The sequence below is a fragment of the Chaetodon auriga genome, chromosome 13, assembly GCF_051107435.1.
Source record: "Chaetodon auriga isolate fChaAug3 chromosome 13, fChaAug3.hap1, whole genome shotgun sequence".
In the NCBI taxonomy this organism is placed as follows: domain Eukaryota; kingdom Metazoa; phylum Chordata; class Actinopteri; order Chaetodontiformes; family Chaetodontidae; genus Chaetodon; species Chaetodon auriga.
In genome coordinates, this window is record NC_135086.1 from 16,559,763 (window position 1) to 16,582,224 (window position 22,462).

General features: G+C 42.3%; 2 protein-coding genes across 19 annotated transcripts in view; one reads left to right on the forward strand and one right to left on the reverse strand.

The window, feature by feature from the left end:
* pou2f1b (POU class 2 homeobox 1b) lies at positions 1–21,650 on the forward strand. Of its 18 annotated transcripts, none has more exons than XM_076746394.1 (15): positions 1–51; positions 7,137–7,202; positions 7,973–8,064; positions 8,826–8,921; positions 10,035–10,214; positions 10,858–10,978; positions 11,098–11,189; positions 11,376–11,549; positions 11,707–11,848; positions 12,522–12,667; positions 12,892–13,080; positions 13,341–13,455; positions 13,563–13,902; positions 14,003–14,091; positions 14,943–21,650. In XM_076746394.1, exons 1-15 carry the CDS (start codon positions 6–8, stop codon positions 15,209–15,211), a joined length of 2,157 nt encoding a protein of 718 aa, XP_076602509.1. In that variant the 5' UTR covers positions 1–5; the 3' UTR covers positions 15,212–21,650. The 18 variants fall into 18 exon arrangements, with proteins under 18 accessions (XP_076602509.1, XP_076602501.1, XP_076602505.1 ...); XM_076746386.1 differs by having other exon boundaries at positions 6–51; positions 11,373–11,549; positions 11,707–11,847; positions 12,512–12,667; XM_076746390.1 differs by having other exon boundaries at positions 6–51; positions 11,707–11,847; positions 12,512–12,667.
* LOC143330145 (uncharacterized) overlaps positions 21,649–22,462 on the reverse strand; it is a 6,459-nt gene continuing 5,645 nt past the window's right edge. The window contains exon 7 of the mRNA XM_076746404.1: positions 21,649–22,402. Within this exon, the coding sequence (XP_076602519.1) occupies positions 22,346–22,402 (57 nt within the window). The 3' untranslated portion in view covers positions 21,649–22,345. The remainder of the gene's footprint in view (positions 22,403–22,462) is intronic.

Consider the following 22,462-nt stretch of genomic DNA (forward strand, 5'->3'; position numbering starts at 1 on the left):
TCAAAATGGCGGACGGAGGAGCAGCGAGTCAAGATGAGAGTTCAGGACCAGGTAATGATTACAGCATTTTACATATTCATACTCATATTCAAACTGTGTTACTCACAATTTATGATAAACGGAATACAGATGAAACGCAGACCGACTAACAGATCGGAAAGGTATTGAGCGCCGTGTTAGTTCACACACAGCTAGCCAACTGTAATTTGACAGAGGAGGAAACGAGCTATTGCAGTGCGACGGCAAATTACATGGAAACATGCCTCCCCCCTTTGTGTGATTAGACGACTGTACGCCGCTACATATTCATACCTCTGTCGACAAATACAATTTAGCATATTTTATTAGTAATCACCGACGTGACTCTGGTTCATATATGACATATTTAGATATTTCACTCACGCAGTTTGATTGAAATGAGGATGCTAGCGAGCTAGCGTTAGCTAGCATGCTAGCGCTTGGCTTTGTGTTGATGCACACACTGGCGTGAGGCTTTTGAAAGAGGTTTGCATATTCATTTTTTGGCGAGCCGCGCAGTGGCTGCGCTCGTTTGTTTTCAAGTGCTGTTTGAGGAGAATAAATCGAAATGTAGTAAACATGGCTCCCGGCGAATACACAGTGTGAGCTCGGTGTGCTTCAGCTCGACGTGATTTTATAGCAGAGCGTTTTCCCCACAGCCTTTTGTGCTCGGCGCAGTGGAGCCACGGCAGCCTGTTGTGTTATTCATGCGGGCCTGCCTGAACCAGAGTGCGGAGTTCAGCATATTCCAGCAACCGACTCGAAGCTGGAGTTCATCCCGCGCCGCACAATAACCGCATGTCAGCACAGCACTGTGTGCCGATAGGGACTGCAGAACGTTACTGAAGCCTGGTTTCGTCTGTTCAAATATCAAGCGTTTGCCTTCGGAGTGGCTAAATGGCTACCTTCTCTAACTTGGTCCAGCCGTCAGAGGCTAACTTTACGTTAGCGTTTATTAAATTCAGCTAAAGTACAATGGGCTTGAAGCGATTATCTGTGAAAGATGATGCCATACAGTTGTGTTGAGGGTGCTTCTCGCGCCGTCAGTGTTTCAGCATTTAAACCTAGAGTTTGCTTGAAGTTGGGCCGAGCTCTTTGGTACTTGAAGTGGGAGTAGTCTGGCGTCGGGTTGGTGCTGGTGTGGCTGACGAACTGTTAATCCACCTAATTAGAATATTTATTTGTACTATTTTTCATTGCTGCAGGCTGAGCAATTTTGAAAACTTCATTTGTAAGTGTCGTGGCCTTTAGATGTTAGAGAGTTTCGACCTGGCCTGTCAGCGCTGAATACAAAGCTCGTACCTGTGTATCCCCCCCGGGCACAGGCAGGGAGGGGTGGTGAGGCCCACTTCCGGAAGGCCACAATAATAACAGGCAGGACATTCTTACTATTCACTCTGTCGGTTTCATGGCCGGGCAAGACACAGCTTGATGGCACTTTTTTCACTCCATCTAGTTACGTTTGCCATTCAGTTTGTTTTACAGGAACCATCTGTTGTAGTCACACTACATTGGATATTAGCTTTGATACAAGACTCTTTACCTTTTCACTAAACAGCTCATGTTGCTCCTACACAGAAGCCCAAAAGTCGTCAAAAAAGATGTGTTGTATTGTTACTTACTCTTCTTTATAGCATTACACAGTTGTAAGTTTTGAGAGGTAATTGCACAGGAAGACAAACCTGCCTTTGCAAGTCAAAACAGGACATTGAATGCAACAGCAGTTTCTTGGGTTTCTTTGTTTGGTTTATTTAAATAATGAAATTCAGCTTCATGTCTGGGCTCTACTAGTGATTTAGATTGTATTCTTTGTGACGCAAATACACTCAATACATAACCTACCTGTATTGTTATATGGAGAATCATGAGGTAATATTGCCCGTAGTGATGATAATATCACAGTTCAAGCAATTTTGTGAAATGTGATATATTGCAAGGCAGTTGTGATACGAAATTATATGCTTTATTTTAAGCAAAGCTAAGAAGTGTCTCTCATTTGTTTTCACGTTATGAAATTACGACTAGACTGTCTGGAAATAGTTAAACTTACCTAAAAATACATAATTAACTTATTAAACTGGCCTACTTAAAGAACAGATGAGAAATAATTCTGTCATCCTCACACTTAGGCTACTTTTCTCATTTAATTAGTTTTACAGTTCCACCCTCATTCCAGCCTTGTAGTTCCGTCATGAATATTCATTGATGTAAACACAGTTGTTATGAATAATGCATCATTCGCCGTAATAAATTCAGGACATGCCATCTCAAAGTACTGAGAAGGCCTCCATGAAGGCTCAAGTCAGACAGGCTTTTTCACTGTGGAGGAAGAAAATCATAACTAATCAGAGCTGTGTGGTGTGCTCAAAACAGATAGCTTCTTGTTCCTGGTGATCTGTTGTAAAGTGAGTAATTCATGACTAAACATGCAATGCAAGAATGCCTTAGTATGAATGTAGCAAGGTAAAGCAGACTTTTCGGCAAGAGATTGGCCTTTATCTGTAAGAACAGAGCTTCTTTAAGGTAAATAACAACATACTAACCTGTCAGGTTATATCAGGCTATATATACTAAGCATTTGGAAGAGGTGCAGCTATTTTGGAAAATATCTCTAGTTATAAGTAAGGATCCCAGATTATGTAGGTGAAGGCAATAAACTACAAAATGGGCTCTTTGAGGAAAAGTCCACAGCGAGAAGCTTATGATTGGTGGATAGCATACAAGTTGTTGAATTTACCAAGCAACAATTGCCCTGTTGTCCCTGATGACTCTCATGTGTCTGCCACTATTAAAATCATTTGCCAGAATTTCATGAAAGGTTTTTATGTTACAGGGAGTCTTGAACGTTCTTTAAACCTATGTGGAGAAAACGGAGGCCTTTGCAAGAAAATGTCCAATCTAATCAAATAATGTGCCTTCTTGAAATAGATGAGGCAAACATGGGAGAGTTTTGCTGTAAACAGACAGGGTCCCTGGTCAAATCTGAAAAAGGTGCAGTATTTTGTTATTACAAGAAAGTGAAATTCGCTCCTCATGAATAACCAGCAGTTGATGCTAATATCAGCTTCTTAGGTGTTGAATTTATATGTGAATTCACATTGCTACTCATCATTCAGTATTCCTATTTGCCACCCCCAAGAAACTTCACTTTTATTTAGTTAGATTGAGTTTTCCACCTAGCCTATAGACATTTGGCTAATGACCACCCAAGAGATCCCACAGCAGCTTAGAGTGCTGTTAGCCCCTTTACTGTTGATCAACTTATACTGCATCCTGTACTTTGTTCACTTCTGGTCTTGGTCCGGTGTTGCTGTTTGTGCTGTCTGTGGTCAGATTGTGTTGGTTTAATTTGTTAACTAGTATAAAAAGCTATTCTCAACTCTTTGGATGTTCATATTGATGTTGCAGTAAATCAGGAAACTTGAGGTGGTTTGGTTATTAATTGAATTAATTAATTAAAAATTGAAAGATTATCTGTAGTGACCGTACATCCTGACCGTTCCAAAACCGTTCTGCTTCATGCTCAGACTGGTCCAGATTTGGAAAAGCGATCTTGATGTAGTCTGCGTTTAAGATGAAGAATGTAGATGGTAGGGCAGAATGTGGATGTGCTAATTAAGTTTTGCTCTGTCTCATGTTGAATCTCTCAGCTCATATTAACTGCTCTGCAGTATTCAGCCAGCCTTCCCATATTACAGTACTAATGAGATACTTATTTAAAATTCTCTTCGCAGGATATTTGTATAATGCATTGTTCCACGGCAGGGTTTTGCAAACCGTTCAACCAAGTAACTGAACATGTGTTGAAGTGCACTGCTGATAACTGCCTATGCGTTCACTTCTCCTCTCTTTTCTCATTTGGTTGCATGATATGATGGTCGAAGAGGTCGGAAAGACGGAACCGTTCCAGATTTTTTACACCAGAGTGGCATCTGTATAGATCTTACAGCGGCCTTCTTGATAAACAGTAGACTGGAGTTTAACTAAACACTGCATTGTTTGAGGAGATCAACAGCAGAGAGTGGTATGGAGTATAATGCAGAGTTCATTTAGTGTTTGGGTCAGTGATTTCCAAACTGTAATTTCCAAAACTGGAGAATGCTAAACATTATGAAGTTACAGCTTCTGAAATATGAGGATTAGGCTGCTTTTCTTCAGCGACTATTTAAAGTGGAAACAGACAACTTTTCATCCCCCCCTATTGTTTCCAAGTGGAATTATTGTTGGTGCAACTATGGCAAAGTCAAGCTCATTGCTTTCTGTTTTCCTCAGAGCTAAGAAATACCAAAAACATAGGCTACACCAAATCAACACCAGTTCATAAATAAGAGAAGAAAGAAGCCTGTTCAGTGAACAGGTTAAGTGAAATTTTCATAATTTTATATGGAGTAATAACATCATGAGTTTTGCTTGTTAATACAGCACGGGTTGGTGTTAGGAGTAGAAGAAAACATTAGGAGAAAAGACATGAGTTCATTCATTAATTTAGTCTGCAATGAAGACATGAAAGCAGACAGAAAGGTGCCAGCTGGACAGGATCAGCCTTCATTTTCCAGGGAGATTCTCGCTGGTCGCCTTAGTCACATAGTGAAAGCGAGGCTTTCGGGGAGGCTTACAAGTTTAAACGTCGATTGTTTCATTATTCTATAGCCATCACATTGCTCAATCAATATTGAATTCATAATGATACATTAAAGCAAAAAAACTTGTCTATTGCCAGTTTGAGTTATTTTCTAGCAAAAAAAAACAAATATTCATTGGTTCCAGCCTCTCAATTGTGAGGATTTTGGCTTTTCTCCTGTTTGTTGGACAAAGTGAGGGATTCGAAAATGTCACCAAAAGTATGTTATTTATTTGTTTTTTCCAGACACTCTGTAGACCAAACAATTAATGGAGAAAGTAATTGGCTTATGACTTGATAATGAAAATCATGTTTCGTTGCAGTCATATTTATTAATTTTAAATAACATCCTGTTTATTCAGATGAACACATTTGGAAATAATGTTGATGAAGGAGCACTTGAACTCATCTAATAGGGATTTTTGGTGTATGTCAGGCCGAAAGATTACAGAGCACTGGTTAGGGTCTCTGGTTATTTGTCATAAAAGCACATCCCTGCCGACAAACAGCTGCCAACATTGCTTGGTGATTGAAGGCTTGTCCCTCATGTCCTCACACTGCTGGTAAAGGTCTGTTTGTTTTTCAGTATGTACTGTGCCACCATGTCCTCCTGGCATTGTTTGATTTGGTCAACCAGTATGTAAATGCCTTTTGTGAGGCAGAGGGATAAGTGAAGAAGTTGATTAGAGCTTTAGCCAGGAGCAGTTGTTGTGGATTTAGTTGGTAAGCCCCTTCCCCTGTAGACCACAATACAGCCATGCATTCCAGTCCAGTCATTCTGATTCACTGGACACCTGTGCAGCGCCATAGCAGGGCTGTTTCCCGGCTGTATTAACTCTTAGAGCGTGCTGAAAATGAATTTAAAAGGGCTCCAAAATGAAATACTAATGGAATGTAAAGCTAATCTAAATATGCTAATCCCCAAACACTTCATAAACATAGACAGCAACAGCCTGCCACCCACTCTCTGTAGTCGCTTGCTGTGGAATGCTTTAGCCACAGGGGGTCGAGCAGTAATGACAGGCTTGTGGTGGATTAATGTGGAGTTATTTATTTCCGATTGAGCGAGTCCCCCTCCCACTCATACACCCCCCCACCCAGCCTTTTTTTTTTATCAGTTAGGCCCAGTCTCCATGACTCCTGGAGATACTCCGAACGAGCAGTCTTAGACGTTCTATTAATGCAGTCTGCCTTGCTAACATGCCCAGACCACTGCCGACAGGCCTCACATTGCATTCTGGGATATCTTCAGCCCTTTACCTGCTCTTAGCTAATTACTTTTTAGCCGTGCACTCGCACAGTAATTGGTCTTGTGCTGTTGCCTCCCCTCCCTCTGCTGCGCCAAGTGCTAGTTTGAGCACTTTTTTCCTTCTCCGTGTCGTCCTTATTCCCCTGTTTTTTTATCGTCCTCCAAAAGCCATCCAATTAATATGCTAATGAGCTGATAAATATTTATAGGGGTTTAAATTATGCAGAAAGCTTTCAGAGCCTGGTGTGAAATGCGTCGCTCGCAGGACTTCAAAGCCTTGCATTGCTAACGAGGCAGGGGCAGATTTGCATACGGCTTTAATCAGCTGAATACTGATTATGCTTCATTATAGAGTTGGAAGGAGGGGAGCAGAGTTGGAGGAGGCCGCCAGCTGCACTTGTCGTTTGTTTCATTCCAGCAAGAGAGGAAGAGGTTGAACTTTTTCAGAAGTACAGACAATCTTGGCATACGAGGGAGAGAGAGAGAGGGAGGGAGAAAGGGAGAGCGAGTGCAAAGTAGGCACTGTAAAAGAGAGAGGGGCAGAGCTATAAGAAAAGAAAGGAGTGCAGAGAGAGAGGGAAGGAGAGCTGTTTGCCTAAACCCTGTTGGCTTTCCCAGTGTGCGTATCCCAGTGTTGTTCAGTGAACCGTGCTGTGGACAGTGCCACTGTGTCTGTGTGTAGCTCAGGTTGTATTGAACTCTGCTTGCTGCTGACCAGTGGAGAGTGAAGAGAGGGAGGAGTGGGAGGAGGAACAGACTGCCGGACACCCTGTCGGTGGGTTTGCCCGGCAGAGGCAATTTTCCATGATAGGTTCTGCAACCATGCTGGAAAACACAGGTGGAGCAAGAGCGGGTGAGTTTTTGATGAGGTTGTGATGGTGCTCAGCTGGGTTTTGTTGTTGCTCGGTGTCCTTGTGTGAAATGGGAAAGGTTGGCCTGGCACTGGTTACTTTTAAGAGTTTATTGTATTAATGTGACATCAGTTGACATGTCATTCTGTGTTCTAGCCCGAGACTGTAAACACAGCTGGATTGTGGTGATTAATGTTGCTCTGTAATGCTGTTTGCTCCTTTGAATGGTGAATGTGATTGAAATGTTATTGCAGAATAGGAATATCATCCAATTATGGGAAATACTCAGATGACAGAAGTGAGAGCACGTCTCTTATCATTGAGACAGGGCTGTTCCGATTATAATGGCAGTGGGTGTGAGTTTGTCTCACTGTCTGTCTCTGTCTGGCTCTTCCAGATGCTAAAGTGAATAATCAGTCAGAAACTACTAAATGTGCAATGGAAAGTGGTGACGGGAACACCGGTGAGTGACCTCCAGCTTGTATTTTTTTTTTTTTTTGCTTTCCTTTTTCCTTTTACTGGGCTGAAATCAGGATGTTCTGAGCTTTATCTCCTCATTCAACAGGTTTCAAATTTGTCGCCAAAATGAGCTGTTTTGCAACACAAATCATAAAAAGCTCAAAAAGGCTCACTTAAAAAAAAAAAAGACATGGCAGCTTTCCAAAATCCTTGTGAGCAGTCCTCTTTGTCAAATGAGGTGTTTACCTCACAGAGCAGTTTGCCTCACTTGTGCTTATTGAATATCACAGTAATTTGATCTGTCTCAGTGCTTCAGTGATTCTGTGATACAAATGATCGAACTCAGAGTGAACATTGGCGATTCGGTGCTCAACTTTATATTCCTATTGTATAATTATGAATTTAGTAAATATTCATGCATGCTTCCAAAGTTCGTGCAAGCCCAAAGTATTACAGTATTTCATTCTGTGATGATTCACCAGCTTGCATTCGAACCGATTTATGCAGCTGTTTGATGACTTTGGATCGTCATTACAGTTACGTATGCTGTCACTCTTAAAAACCTGTTTTTATTCATACTCAGTTTTCCTTGCACCTGGAAACAGTTTGTCCTCCTGAAGTACACTTCTCCAAGGTTCACTGTGGCCTTCTAGTATAGTGTTCCTCATTTTTGTGTTAACAACCGCGTAGATTATGTTGCCAGTTAAACCACAAAAAGAAACGTCTTTGAACTGCTTTGACATTATGTTTCATGAACTGTATTTCTGTCCTCAGGAATCCAAACCAATGGATTGGACTTTCAGAGGCAGACGGTGCCAACCACAAGTGCAATCACTAATGCACATGCACAAGCCCTCCTCCAACAGGTAACACATGATGCATACATGCGCACGATCACACACTTAAACATAACTTTTTGTTGTCTCATTTTTGTGGAAGGAGCAGCAGAGAGATAATTGTTTTTTGTGCAGTGACACAGCTTAAATGTAGTTTTACGACGACATAAGGTGTGAAGTTTGAACAGAGGAATGCTCGTCTGCGCTCACACACGCACGAGCAGAAAGAGTTCTTTTAAACGAGCCTGGCTCTCCTTGTGTCGCCTGGCAACAAGGCAGATTAATCAACCCTGTATGCTAATTAGCTGCTCTGCGGTTGCTCGGAAACAGATGGCCGAGAATATGCAAATCTATGCAGAATTTACATGCACTGCATAACAGTTATTTTAATTAGCATCTCAACTCTCCCCTCCCTTCCCATTCACTTTCCTTGTCTCTGAAGGCTGCAGCACATATTAAATACCCACTTTCTCACTTCCTTTTTAATTCAAATTCCTCTCCCTGTTCAGAGACTAAAGGTTCATTCCCAGAAAGCTGCTCAGGTAGCACAGAGATCCAGAGATTTCATTGTATTTTTAGGATTTATTTTATATGGATTTGCTTTTCCTTTTGTATGATTTAGATATCCTTTCAATTTACATTTAAAACATTTTGGATCTTGTTGTCATTTTCACAACATAAATGAATTAAGACACGTATTTGACCAGGCCTATCTCATGCTGTCAACAATGCTCAGTTATGCCTGTAGGAAGATTTCCTCTAAGCCCCACTCTTTGCTTCACCTCCACTAGTCTAAGTCGGAAGACTCGAGTGCTCTTCCGACCTCCGTCCAGCAGAGCGTATTGCCTCAAACCCAGCTAATGTTGGCCGGGGGACAGATTGCTGGAGTAAGTGGCCTGTTGCCTCATTGCTTTGAGTTAAAACCTAGTCGTAGCCATGCATCTGGGGTGACACCTCAACACGATCAACCCTGGCTGAAAGATTGGGTGATGAAATGATCGCTTGCCCTGATTCTGTGGCTAAGGCTGGTGTCTCCTCTGCCTGTCTGCCTGTTAATCCCAGTGATTCTTAGGCTATGTCCAAATTCTTCCATGGAGGGGTGTGTTTGGACATCTCCTTGATGTGTCTGTGCACTCATGGTCAGGCTTACCACATGACGCATTTCATATCCATCCACGTTCTCCCTGAGGCCATACTGTAGTTGAGTAGACCGGCCGGGTTGAATGCGGCTGCTGTTGTGCTGTGCGGGAGTGAATGTTTACGGTGCATGTGGATTTGAGTTTGAACATGACATCAACATGCTCATTTGCACTTGTGCCTGGCTCAGCTGCATGAGTCTTCTCTCCATTTGCTTGTCTGGGCTCATTTTAGTGTTGCCATGATAAGGAAAGTTTCAATACTACTTTGATGCCTTTGTGAGGAGGTACATTCAGTAGAAAATCTAAATAAACAGTCGGCACTTAGACCTAATGTATTCAATATGATGGTGAATGTACTTCAGTATCATCTGTAAGGGGGTGTTCATACAAACTGGAAGAATAAAATAAAGGAGGCATCATAATAGACACAGCTGTGGTCTACATCATGACAGTAAACTGGAGCAGCCATTTAAACTGTTGGCAACAACATCAAACGGTGCCGTCAACCTATTGGTGATAAAACTGGAGCAAGGCAGGAATGAAATAAGTCTGTATCTTATTATACTTAATAATGACAGATTCCTAGTTAAGACAGAGTGTCTCACAAATCTCTTATGCAACACACAGGATTTTCTGATGTCCCGCTATGGTATTGTGGTATTGGAACTTTCCATGGGTATTGAAGCCAAACCTCAAGTATCGTGACAACACTTACTCATCTAGTTGCTATGATGTGACGTAAAACTGATTTGTCAGAAAGGTGCTCACTTTGTCTCTCTGTTTCCCCTCTCTCTCTCTCTCTCTGTCTGACCTCTTATCACAACTACTGTCCATCTTTGTGTCTGTCTCTCGGCTCTTCAGTTGACCCTGACCCCAGCACAGCAGCAGCTGTTGATCCAGCAGGCCCAAGCGCAGCTCCTGGCTGCAGCTGTTCAGCATTCAGCCAGCCAGCAGAACAGCACCACTGGGGCCAGCATCTCAGCCTCCGCAGCCACACCCATTACCCAGCTGCCCCTGTCACAGCCCATCCAGATCGCCCCTGTAAGATAGTCACCTGTAAAGAATATTTTAACTGAACTTCTTGTATGTAAACTCGCAGCCCTGAAGGATCTGAATGAAGCTGACTGTATGATTGAGATCATGAACACACTAAATCTTATTTGAATACAAATAATGGTTCCAAACAGAGAATACATACATTCTAGTGGAGGAGTGTGACGGAGATCAACGTGCGGCATGACTGACTGTCTGTCTGGAGGCTAATAAGGCTGAAAAATGGATAATGTGGACATGTAATAAATAACTTGTTTGGTTTCAGACTAGATGAAATGTTAAAATGATAACAGTGCTGACTATATGTGATCATGGCTTTGGTTAGGAGAATCCATGACACCAGAGTACCTGAAGAATATTTTTTAATGAAATAACTCCTCCACATGAATATATACAGCATTGAACTATGTACTGCAAATAAGTAAATACAAATGCAGTATTGGTGGCTATGAACTGGCTGGGTTTGTTAGAATAGAATGATCAGGAAGACGTTCAATGTGTAGTCTGACAAAAGACAAAACTTGTATACATATTTTCTAGTTGTGACTGAGTCAGTTGTAATGGTGCCACAGCAAAACTTTGGATAATCTGCATGATTGTCGTTACTTTTTGTTGTTTTGTTTTTTTTCAGCAGCTACAGCAGCAGAATCTAAGTCTGCCTCAGTTTGTTCTGGTGCAGCCTGGCCACCCCATCGCCACACCACTGCAGCCCACTCAGTTCATCATCTCACAGACACCGCAGACCCAACAGAGTAAGAGAAAGGCTTACAGTGTTTGATTTGCATGTGGAATTAAGAAAAGAGATATATTCCAAGTATTTGTTATAGAAGCGCTCTTTTATCTTAACTCCCATGTCTTTCACAATATGTAGGCATATTGCAAGCCCAGAGTCTTTTAACTCAACTACCTCAAAGCCAAGCTAACCTCCTGCCGACTCAACCAAGCATCACCCTTGCAACTCAGGTTGGTAATGATGCAAGCACCTCATTTAAACTGACTAAATGTGTTTCATGCATTCATGTAGTTAGAATTCAGGTGCTCAGTCACATCACAAAGCCAATGTATTTTCCATAATAAATTTTTTATACATTTGCAGACTCTTCGTAACCTTAATAACAATCGCATTTTATATTTTGCTGTTCCCAGCAGCCTGCAACTCAAACCCGCACAACAGCAGCCACACCTATTCAGTCCCTGCCCCACAGTCAGACACCACCCAAGCGGTTGGATACCCCCACTCTGGAGGAGCCTAGTGATCTGGAGGAACTGGAACAGTTTGCCAAGACCTTCAAACAGAGGCGTATCAAGCTGGGCTTCACACAGGTGTGTAAGACCGAATAGATAAGAATAGCAATTATTTTTTTCTTTTTCAGTACACGTAGCAACATTAACTCATAGGTGAGTCTTTGCTGCAGGTAAAGTAAATTGCACTTCCATTTTTCATGTCTCTCTGACTGACTGTTTTCCTCCTCCTCACCAGGGGGATGTTGGCCTGGCCATGGGGAAGCTCTATGGAAATGACTTCAGCCAAACTACCATCTCTCGCTTTGAGGCCTTGAACCTGAGCTTTAAGAACATGTGCAAACTCAAGCCATTGCTGGAGAAGTGGCTCAATGATGCAGGTTAGTCCCTGAACCCACCTGAACGAGCGATACCGATTTATCATGATTTTGCTGTAGGTATTAACTTTGCAGAGGCTGATGGGGGAAAAATGTGCACACAGTAGCCTATGTTCAATAGCATGTATTTGTTTAAAGTAGTATTAGACTATGAGAGACTCTGCCATTAATAGAAGTTTTACGTTATGTTAGCTCGCTACCGACGTTGGTATCTGTCTGTGTGTCATCTTTTCGTTATTGTCAGTCGTGGTTGCCATCTAGCTTAACAAGCCAGGCAAGATGTGGAGGTGCAAGTTTAATGACAAATGGTTTGAGGAGATAATTGTCAAATGTGGATGGAACCAGCAGGAAATGAAGCAAGGGGTAATTTATGCTGAAAGACTTCAATGTTAGGGCCCGTGGGTTGTGGTAGTGTAGCAGTATACAGTGGCAAGTAGTGGAGCTATGCTAATGCTTGCATTGTTTGCCTGTAGCATAACCTGTGAGGTGCTGTGGGATCTTCACACCATTTGTTCAAGTTGTATGAAGTCATACATCTTTTTTCAATCAAAGAAATGATTTCAGTATTCTCTGTCTTGTCGTGTAATGGGCAAAAAGGGCAGTGTAGGTTGTGTATCTTTACAGTACCTCGTCTTTACCTCCCTTCCCTTCCTTTGTGTCGGTGCTGTTTGTGCAGAGAACCTGACATCTGACCAGGCCCTGTCCAGCCCCAGTGCCCTGGGCTCCCCGGGCATGGGCATAGAGGGAATCAACCGAAGACGGAAGAAGAGGACCAGTATTGAGACCAACATCCGAGTGGCCTTAGAAAAGAGCTTTCTGGAGGTGAGAAACTCATATTCCCGAAGGTAACAATATTGATTTTAGGAGGGGAATTGAGTTTTTGCTTACCATGAAGTGTTTGATTAGTAAAATATTTAAAGTTATACATTTTATCTGTTATGGATCATAGTGCCTAACCCCATAATGGATGTTATGTAGCAGCAAAATTGCACAAGACAACAGTCTCAGTGCTCACAGGGAATCCCTGGCTTTTTTGCCTTCTTAAGCAGAACCAAAAACCTACCTCTGAAGAGATCACCATGATCGCTGACCAGCTCAACATGGAGAAGGAGGTGATTCGGGTCTGGTTCTGCAATCGCCGGCAGAAAGAGAAGAGGATTAATCCCCCCAGCAGTGGCAGCAGTGGAGGAGGCAACACCCCCATCAAAACCATCTTTACACCCAGTAGCCCTCTGGTAAAGATGGAGACACACACACACACACACACACTTAAGTGATTCTTGAAGGATTGTATTCAAGATGTGGAGGACGTTTTTGAGTCTCTGCCCTGTTCCTGAATCAGTTTAAGGATTGGTTTCTCTTGTATTTGGAGGTTTTTTATGACATACTGATTTTCTTATATGTTCCCTGCAATGAGCTACTGTTCCAAAAGCTTCATTATATTTGCTTGTAGCTCATTCAGTCCTCTTATTCTTCTCCTTATTCTGTTGTTCAGGTGGCCAGCACAGCAAGCCTTGTGAGCAGTCCAACTATTAACACACCCACCACTCTGACTGTAAATACAGTGATGCCTCTCACCAGCACCAGCGTCTCCGGCTTGTCTTTCACAGGTGTGTGCTTGATGTGCGTTTGCTGTAACGGAAGTGTAAATCTGATCACACACAATGATATTTTTAGGTTAAGTTAACTTACGTCTTCTCCCTCCACTTCCTCAAAGGCACGACGGTCGGAGTCACAAACACAGCATCCGTCATCTCCACTGCACCTATGGTTACTACAGCAACTAGCTCTCCATCTTTAAGCCCGTCGCCAACGACTATTGAGTCCACGACCACAGCGAGCAAGGCTGGCACTCAAGCACAAACCATTGTCACCCAGGCCCCGTCGTCCATAGCCACCACTTTAGGGACGGGCCAGGTGATGGTGGCAGCTCCAGGGCTGTCTGCTGCACTGCAGAGTGCTGCCCAGTTACCCACCAGTGCCAGCTTTGCTGCTATGGCTGCTGCTGCTGCAGGGCTCAACCCAGGACTGATGGCCTCCTCCCAGTTCGCCCCAGGGTTAGTATTGGTCACATAATCAAGGCCCCTAATAATTATGTTCGCTCAGTGGTTTCCTCTCTGTTGATCTAAATGATCTTGCCTGTGTCCGTGTGTCTAGGGGCGCCCTGCTCAGTCTTTCTCCTGGTGGGCTTGGCAGTGCGCTGAGTCCTGCCCTCATGAGCAACAGCACCCTGGCCACCATCCAAGGTGCGTACCAATGTCATGAGAATAGATCAAATACTTTCTTCAAATGTTTTGTAATCTGAGACAATATATCATACATACCCACCTTTTATAGGCAGTTGTGTGGTGTGGAGCCAGGGACCAGGGTTTGGGTATTTTGTCTTTACAGAGCATGTCACAATGGTTACTGTCTGAATTAAAAAAAACATACAAACCTCAGCAACACCCAGATTTTATGTACTGTTGAATGCTGAGAGGTGATGATGAAGGACTCTTTACATCACATGCTGATGACCTACTTCGATTGAAAATTAGTATAGTTCGTGGCATGACAAAGCAAGGAGTGATGAGGAAAAATGCAGGCAGCAAATGTTCTGGGGCCTAGTCCTGGTCTACGGCGCAGGTTTTTGAAACCCTGTATGGACGACCAAACGTGACTCTCTCTGGACCATATGAACCATTAAATAAAATTGCCAGAGGAACTGAGTATATACAAAGGAACAAAAGTAACATCTAATAACTACAACGTTTACAAAGAAAATGATTAAATCCATCATGGGTTTATCAAAATAACCCATTTTTTGTATTATCTGTGTAATGAAAGCCCAAAATTAAATGAGGCCTCAATTCATTTGCATAATAAGAGCAAACTGTTTCAGGCCACGCCCATGGGGTTAATCCTGCTGAGAGAAATGTTTTTCTGTAAATAGAAAAAGTAATCCTGCTGAGCCATAATCAAAGTTGATGATTTTAAAACCTGTTTCATTATTTTTATGTATTGTTGACGCATACGGCAGGTTTGGTCTTCCGTACATGGAAACTTCATCCCAGCTGTTGAACTCGCTCTCCGTCTAACTCTTCAATCTTCTCCACAGCTCTGGCATCGAGCGGCACAATTCCCATCACTTCCCTGGATGGCGGTAACCTGCTGTTTGCCAACACCTCTGCTGGTAACACGCCCAACCTGGTGACCACGCCGCTCTTCCTGAACCCCCAGAACCTGTCGCTGCTCACCAGCAACCCTGTCAGCCTGGTGTCGGCCGGGGCGGGGGGGCTGCAGGTCACTGCCGATGCTCATCAAGCCACCACGGCTGCTGTGCCTGTGCAAGCCTCGACCATTACCACTGCCTCCAAGGCTCAGTGAAGCCAGTCGGGCTGCATCCCGAATTAACGCCCTATTTCTTATGTCGTGCACTACTCCTATCACACATGTAGGGGGGGAATCGGGAGGTCGTTTGATATAGGCTCTGCGCTTCACTAACCACCCCACATTCTTTCCATTGTATCTATCATTATTTAATCCTTTTGCTGCCACCAAAAAGAAAACAGCCTCAAATGAGGTTGGGGTTGACTTTTTGTTTTTGTTTTTTTGTTTGTCTCCTGTCTTTTCCTTTACGATTCTTGGATGTTTTTTTTTTTTTTTTTTTTCTTTTCCCCACAAACAGTAGCCAGATGGACACTGTTGTTGGCCTGCCGCTCCTCATGAACCTTGACAAGTGTCCAGGAAGAGAAATATCCTTGGCACCATCAAGCTGTTCACACACACACACACATATATATATATATATATAATTCATCCTATTTCTAGGTCAGAATTTTCTCTGAAGTACTTCTAACCAAAAACTTTAGGATTTTTCTCTTTTAACATTCAAACTAAACTGATTTTACTACTAATTTCACAATAGTCATCATCACTAATGGGGATTTGTGTGTCATCCCATTTTCACTTATCTCTTTTGGGTTTTTTGGACAGGCCTTGACTTAATCATATCAAAGTTATATTGTAGAGATTTGTTTTCCTTTATCTTTGCTGTCTATATTTTTTGACATTTTCAGAACTTTGTAAGTCTACTATTAAGTTAAGATTTAACTATCAATTTTTAATCGTGGTTATAAGGCTTTAAAAACAAGTAATAAGTGGCCGATATAAAGGTTATCATTGCTTTAAGGGTCAGAGGGACCAGGTGTGTCTCTCTGAGTCTCTCTTTCTGGAAACACTGACTTTTACATTTTGCTGCGGCGGCCAAGGAGCCGCCGGGCGTTTGTAAAATGACGGTCGAGGTGCGGATTTTAGACACTGATAGAAAATGACTGAAAGCATTTCATTGAGAGCTTTAAAAAGAGCTGCAGATGTGCAGTCCTGTGTCCGACTGAGGGCGATTTGTTTTGGATGGTGGTCCATTGGAAAACTGTATATTACGTTTGGATTCCGAGGTAGAAATTAGAAGTCTGCATGTGTTGTCTACAGCTCAGGCAGATGCTGAGACTTCAGTAACTGCATGATCCACGAGGCTGTGCGGCTGACTGGTCTGTTTTTGGGGAGGACTAGTCGGGGGGGGGGGGGGCACGGTCATCATACCGAACGTATGGTGGCGCTGGCTAGATGGGATTATTGTGTTGTGTTTTTGTTTTCTTTTCTAATAGTAGTACCGTCGTATCTACTTGTGCACAGTATCTGTACCAAAAAACTGGATTGATGAGCTGCAGTCTGCCTGTTTTGGGAGGAATGAAATTCTGTCTTTTTTTTGTCTGCAGTCGTTTGACTGGCTTACGTACTTTAAGATATACCAAAAATATTTGTTAAAATAATTGCTGTGTGTAGTCGGTGTAGCTTAGTCTAGTCAATATATTTATGAGTACAGATTCTCTCTTCATTGTCAACAGAATATAGAAATGCAATATTTTGATGATCATTTTCCAAAGATGACCTTTTTCTTTTTTTTTTCTTTTTTTGATTTGACCAAGTGTCTCATAGCTCAACTTTTTAATTGGCAGCACAACTGACCAAAAAAAAGAGAGGGATTGGTGGGTTGGGGCATGAGAAAGTAGTTTCCTTTTGCTCTTTATGAATCTTTCTGTTTTAATCACTGGGGCCTTGCCCTCAACGCCTGATCCTGGTTTTCTTTGAGCCATTTGATGGCTTCTTTTCCTTTTCATCTGTTTTGGCCATTTTGGTAGCAGTTTTGGACTTTTCTCATGCATAATGGAAAGGTTCTGTTTTTTGGTTTTGTACTAATATTCAGCCATAAAACAACAGCTTGAACCAAAGTGGTTTTCCTCAGTAGTTGCTGTGCCTGTCCGAGCACACGAGTTGCTGTTCAAACGATCTCTACTCTCCACACTGCTGACAAATAGTTTTCCTCTTCTCCCACCTCGCTCGGCACCTGATCTTCCCGATTCGGTGCTGTTCGATAAAGGATCACAGAAACTTAGCTTTAACAACTTGCTGCTGAAACTCCTGGTGGAGTTGAGCTGTTGAGAGGCCTGCATGCTTTGCTATAGCTTTATGACTACATCCTGTGAAAATCAGGTTTTGTGATTTCTGCCCTCCCATCTGGAGGGCTCACCTATGTAAATACATAGATCTGATCATCAGATGACATACTCCACCTCCTCTCAGCACGGCCATTTTGAACCAGCATGTTATGAAACTGTGCTGCTCCCTAAATCTGTTGTGGACTAATTTTAGAACCTGCCCAATTATCTTACCCAACACAGTGTTGGGCCAAGTCCTGTTAGTGCTACACATCGAACTAAACCCCACATAACAGTAGCTTTGTTCTGCTGCTTCCAAATAACGAAACGAACGAACACAGTGAAATCACTGAGACTGTAAGCAGTGAGATTTGTCCACATTATCCTCTTGTGTACTTCTTTTCTGTGTTTGGATTATTTTGACTGAATATACCTCAGCAGCACTTAAACATAAGGTTCACCTTTAGACATTTCTGTGTATAGAACAGTGTAGAATGTATAAAATACTGTCTGGCTCGCCATTCAAAGTTTATACTGACGAAACATACATCGAAAACATACATAAAAGGACAACCTACTACTGCTATTTTCTAGTACTACTATTTATGGGGTATTTCCAGGTTTAAATGTTATTTTAAGATCCTTCTTGCCAAAGTAAAAGCCTTTCTCTTTGCAGCTAGGCAGGTGTCTGGCCGCTCATGTCGCTGGTTTCCCTGTCTTTAAGGCCACAACGGGCCTCCAGGACTCAGTCCTATTCCAGTGCTGTTTGTAGTTACTAAAGAGTTGAACATGTGCTAGCAAGATGAACCAGTTGCCGTCGGCACCATGGGATGTTACTGAAATATTTATCTGAGGAAAGACTTAAGAATTAGAGAAACGATCTTTTCTTAATTCTATACATATAAATATATATATAAACACTTGTAAGATATTCATATTTTATATTTGAACCAGTATGTTATCAAGACTGAATGTAGTGTTTATCATACTTACTAAAAAAAAAGAAAATCTCCCCTAAATCTTCCTTTTTATTATTACAAAAATAGCAATTTTTTTTTGTAAACTGTCAAGACCAAAAAAATGAGGTGAGCTCTGAGGCCGCGCCTCGGTGGCGTGAGTTGCTGACACCTGCGTCTGTCGTGTATCTGCGAGGTCTTTTCAACAGGAGGGGCTCGCTCAGACGCTCCTGACTCTGAAGCATCTGATCTTAATCTTTTAATAGTTTTGTTTTTTTTTTTTCTCCTGTGTTTTTGGAGTCTTTGTGGACTTGATTTGTTGTGCTGTCTTTAACAATCATTTGATTTGATTTTTTTTTTTAATATTACTTTTTTGCCTTTAATTGTTTTGTATAGTGTGAGAGGGCAAGATCACTGGCTTTCTTAGTTTGACAAAGAAGATTAACATTATCATTTTTGCCTTATTGTTATGTAGAAGACATGAGCATTGTAGCATTGTTGTGTGTGTGTGTATGTGTGTGTGTCTCTGTCTGTGTGTGTGTGAGTGAGAGCTTGAGCGTTGAGCTCACCTGGTGCATTGTTTTCACTGAAACAATACAGTGTATTGTATGGCAGTACACTGTAGGGCATTTTGGAGCGTGATTATGTTGCTACCTATGTCTTTTAGGTGTGACTCAGACAGGTTGAGGATACCTGTGAGAAAAGCTTTACTAATAATTCCAGCAGGTGGGTCGGTGTGTGCGTGTGTGTGTGTGTGTGTGTGAGTTAAAGAAGAGAGAACAGGGAGGGCAGTCTGAAAACCATTACGGTGCATTTTTTTCCATCTTCCAGTGGATGTTTGAGAGTGATTTTTAAAACGTGGCGAGACGTGAGGAGAGCTTTGTTTTTGTCCAGAGGGGGGGTCTCTACTGATTAACTCACGCCTTGAAGCAAGCCAGTTCTTGGTTTATAAAGGCAGAACTACAGATTGTGGTCATCGTGTGACTGTCTCATCTGTACGAATGATCTTCTTAACTGTCAACTGGCAATGTTTTTGGCACTGACTCGGCTTTAATGCTTTAGTTTCATGACGTGATCGTGAGATTTTAAGATGCTTTTGTGGATCAGCCAGGCATCAAGTTGTAGTATGTTGGCCCACCACACTGGTTTGCTGGTTTTCAACGATGACAAAGTGCGGAGCACCAGTAAGGCAAAAGGAGCTGTTGTATACCTCATTTCTAACTCAAGACTGAGTGAAACCTGCTTTAATCTACTTAAGAAATGAAATATTTAAAAAAAAATCACAAAAAAAGATGAAAATACACAAACTTGTGTCAGTGGAGAAGCCCGTTCATACCTGTGCTTCGTGAAGGGTTGTGGAAAATGCCACCACAAGGGGGAGACAGAATACATACCAGTCCTCATGAATGTCTGCTGTTTTTCTTCACAATTTGGTGTTTTTATGCTGCACGCTGTCGTACTTCAGCATTGGATGGAAATGATTTGTAACTTGAGATAAAAGTTTATTTTAATGTATTCCTTTACTGTCAGTTTAAAGTTACTTTTGAGCACCCCTCCATGTTTGAACACTTCTTTTTAAGTTTTGACAATCCTTTTTGTATTTTTTGTTTTTATTTTCACCTTGACCAGGTACAGGTATGTGCGCGTCTTCCCACATGACCGTGTGCTGTCGCAGCCTGCTCTCGCTCTCCTGTGGTACCAACATTAACCAAAGACTTCTAACTTGATTGTATATGAACGACACCGTCTCTCGCCCGTCCCCGCCTCACTGCTCAGCATCAAATCCCGGCTGCACGCTCTCACCCGAGTCCTCGGTCACCTGTGAAGAGTTTGCTTTTCGTTGCATGCGAATGTGTACCCGCCCGGAAACACTCCGGCGGCGTGGCGGTGCTGCAGTTCCAGTGCCTGTGGGCGGGGATCAGAGGGGGCTGAGCGGGCTTCTCCGACAGACACGAACCAATCTGGTGGTCGCTGGGTGATGTTTGTTAATACACACTGAGGGTTGATCCTGTGCACACTGTAAATGCTCAGGACTCTGTATGTTTGTCTATCTTGAGCGCTGTTGCTAGGATGCCCCCCACCCTCCCCCCTTCTCCTCCACTCTGTCTCTCTCTCTTTCTCTCTCAAGGACTGTGATGAAAATGCTGTTCCTGCCTCTCACAGTGTGTCTGTCTCTTCCTCATCATCTGTACACTGTATAGTCCCAGGACATTAACCCTGTTGTCTCCAGGAATACACATCCTGTGGTCGCTAAAACTCACTGCTGTGTCCCTCCTCCTCCTCCTCTTCTCCCCCCTTTCCCCCTCTTCTGCTCTCTCCTTTGACATCGTCTCTTCACTACAGACTCTGATCAGCTGTGACACTATGCATCATGGTCCTTCACTCTGCATGGACTGTGTCCCTCTGGCTCAGAACTCTGGCCGACGGGCTTCAGTGACACTTTGTTTAATGCTTTACTCCGAGTGAGGTTGTAGGACCTCACAAGCGCTATCCCAAAGCAAAAATCCAAATATTTAACTTTTGACAAATGCAGATACCAAAGATATCTCTCTGTCCTGTGTCTTTCTCTCCCTTCCACCCTGCAGCATGTGTATTAAGAGACAAACCCAGCACTGGCTTTAGTCCTAGCCTCAGTAATTCCAAAGCTTAGATGTATATTTTGGTATATTTCTGAGAAAAACTTGCGTGAAAAGCGTCTGTTTCTCGTTTGTTTGTTGTAATCTCTTTTTTCTGTCACAGCATGGAACTAATTGCAGAACTGTCTTACTCTTGGTAGGTTAAAGATATAGTATTTTTGTATGTTTTTGGGTGTGTCGTGTGTGATTCTCAGTTCACAGCCCAAGTGACCATGGCTTTCAACAAGAGAGAAAAGTGAGGAGGAGGAAAAAAAACAAACAAACAAACAAAAAAAAAAAACGCCAACCATGTACATACTCTGTCTGTGTATCTCCAGAAATGCATTCTGTAAAACATTTACTACTCACGTTGGAAGCTTGGGCTCATCTAAAGGAATGTGTCCTAGATTTTATTTCCCTTTTTCTTATTCTGCCGTCTGATAAACATCGTCTTCCCAGGACTCCAATTTAAAGAGTTCTGGTTTCCATCATGGACAACACTGAGGGACACTGCTCCGATCTGACTACAAGAAAAACAAACAAAAAAAACCTGCCTCCAAGTCACGGCGGCATAGAACTGAAAGATTGTGTAGAAGTTTTAAGTATGTGAACCAGGATACATAGTAGATTTTGATGCATTTGTCTGCTGTATTTTTGTTTGTTTTGTTTTTATACACATATAAAGATAATCTTTTACTGTTAATGTACAGTTTTCTTTTGTTGTAAACATCATTAAACCATTTTCCAAGTGTTTTGACATGTGCCTTGTCTTTTATTGGTATACAGTTACATGATGAAGCTTGCTAGCAGACACACACCCGTCACTCATTTTTAGCCACGGTAGAGGCTTTTATATTGTGGCGCCAGAAGGTCTAAATTTAAATTTAGAAACAAATCTTAATGAAGTTCTGATCAGCTTCCCTTGTACTTTGTGTTCAGTACTAATTGGCAAATATCAGGAATCATATTAAATATACTGCAAGTTACCTTGTTAGCATTAGCGCATTAGCAACCACTGTGCACAATTACAGTCTCACCTATCCATTAGCACGGCCAGACTGCTTTTAGACAAAAAGTGTAAATGCAAAAAAAAAGAGTTTAAGGTCTGGCTAAAGGAGTTGAGCGAACAACAGAGGTCATTATTTTCATTGCTGTTACCCATTTTTAATTTTATCGTTATATTTTGTGAAGAAAACTGAAAAAAGGCCCATTATAGCATACAGGATAGCCAGGGCGATGTCTTCTGACTGCTCTGTCCAACCAAAATGCAGAAATATTTGATTTACCATTACAAAAAGAGGAAAACAGCAAATCCTCAGTTTAGAGAAGCTGAATCTGGAGAATGTTGGGATGTTTTTGCTTGATAAATGACCCAAACCAGAAAGTGATCATCAAAACGGCTGCTGATTAATCTCAACTCAACACTGTTTTCACAGGAGGACATGCAGGACATCAGTGGGGGGGCAGAGATTCATAGGGGTCTTTATCCGTCTCCTCAGCTTGGGCCGACTGTAGAGGGGAGACACAAAGTTAAAGCTCTGCATTGATTACAGCTCTGTATCTCGTGAC

Coding starts and splice junctions, on each gene's coding strand:
- pou2f1b (XM_076746384.1), top strand. CDS start 6,693: ATGATAGGTTCTGCAACCATGCTGGAAAACACAGGTGGAGCAAGAGCG. Junction 6,742..7,136: donor CACAGGTGGAGCAAGAGCGG/GTGAGTTTTTGA, acceptor TGGCTCTTCCAG/ATGCTAAAGTGAATAATCAG. Junction 13,456..13,562: donor CTCCGGCTTGTCTTTCACAG/GTGTGTGCTTGA, acceptor ACTTCCTCAAAG/GCACGACGGTCGGAGTCACA.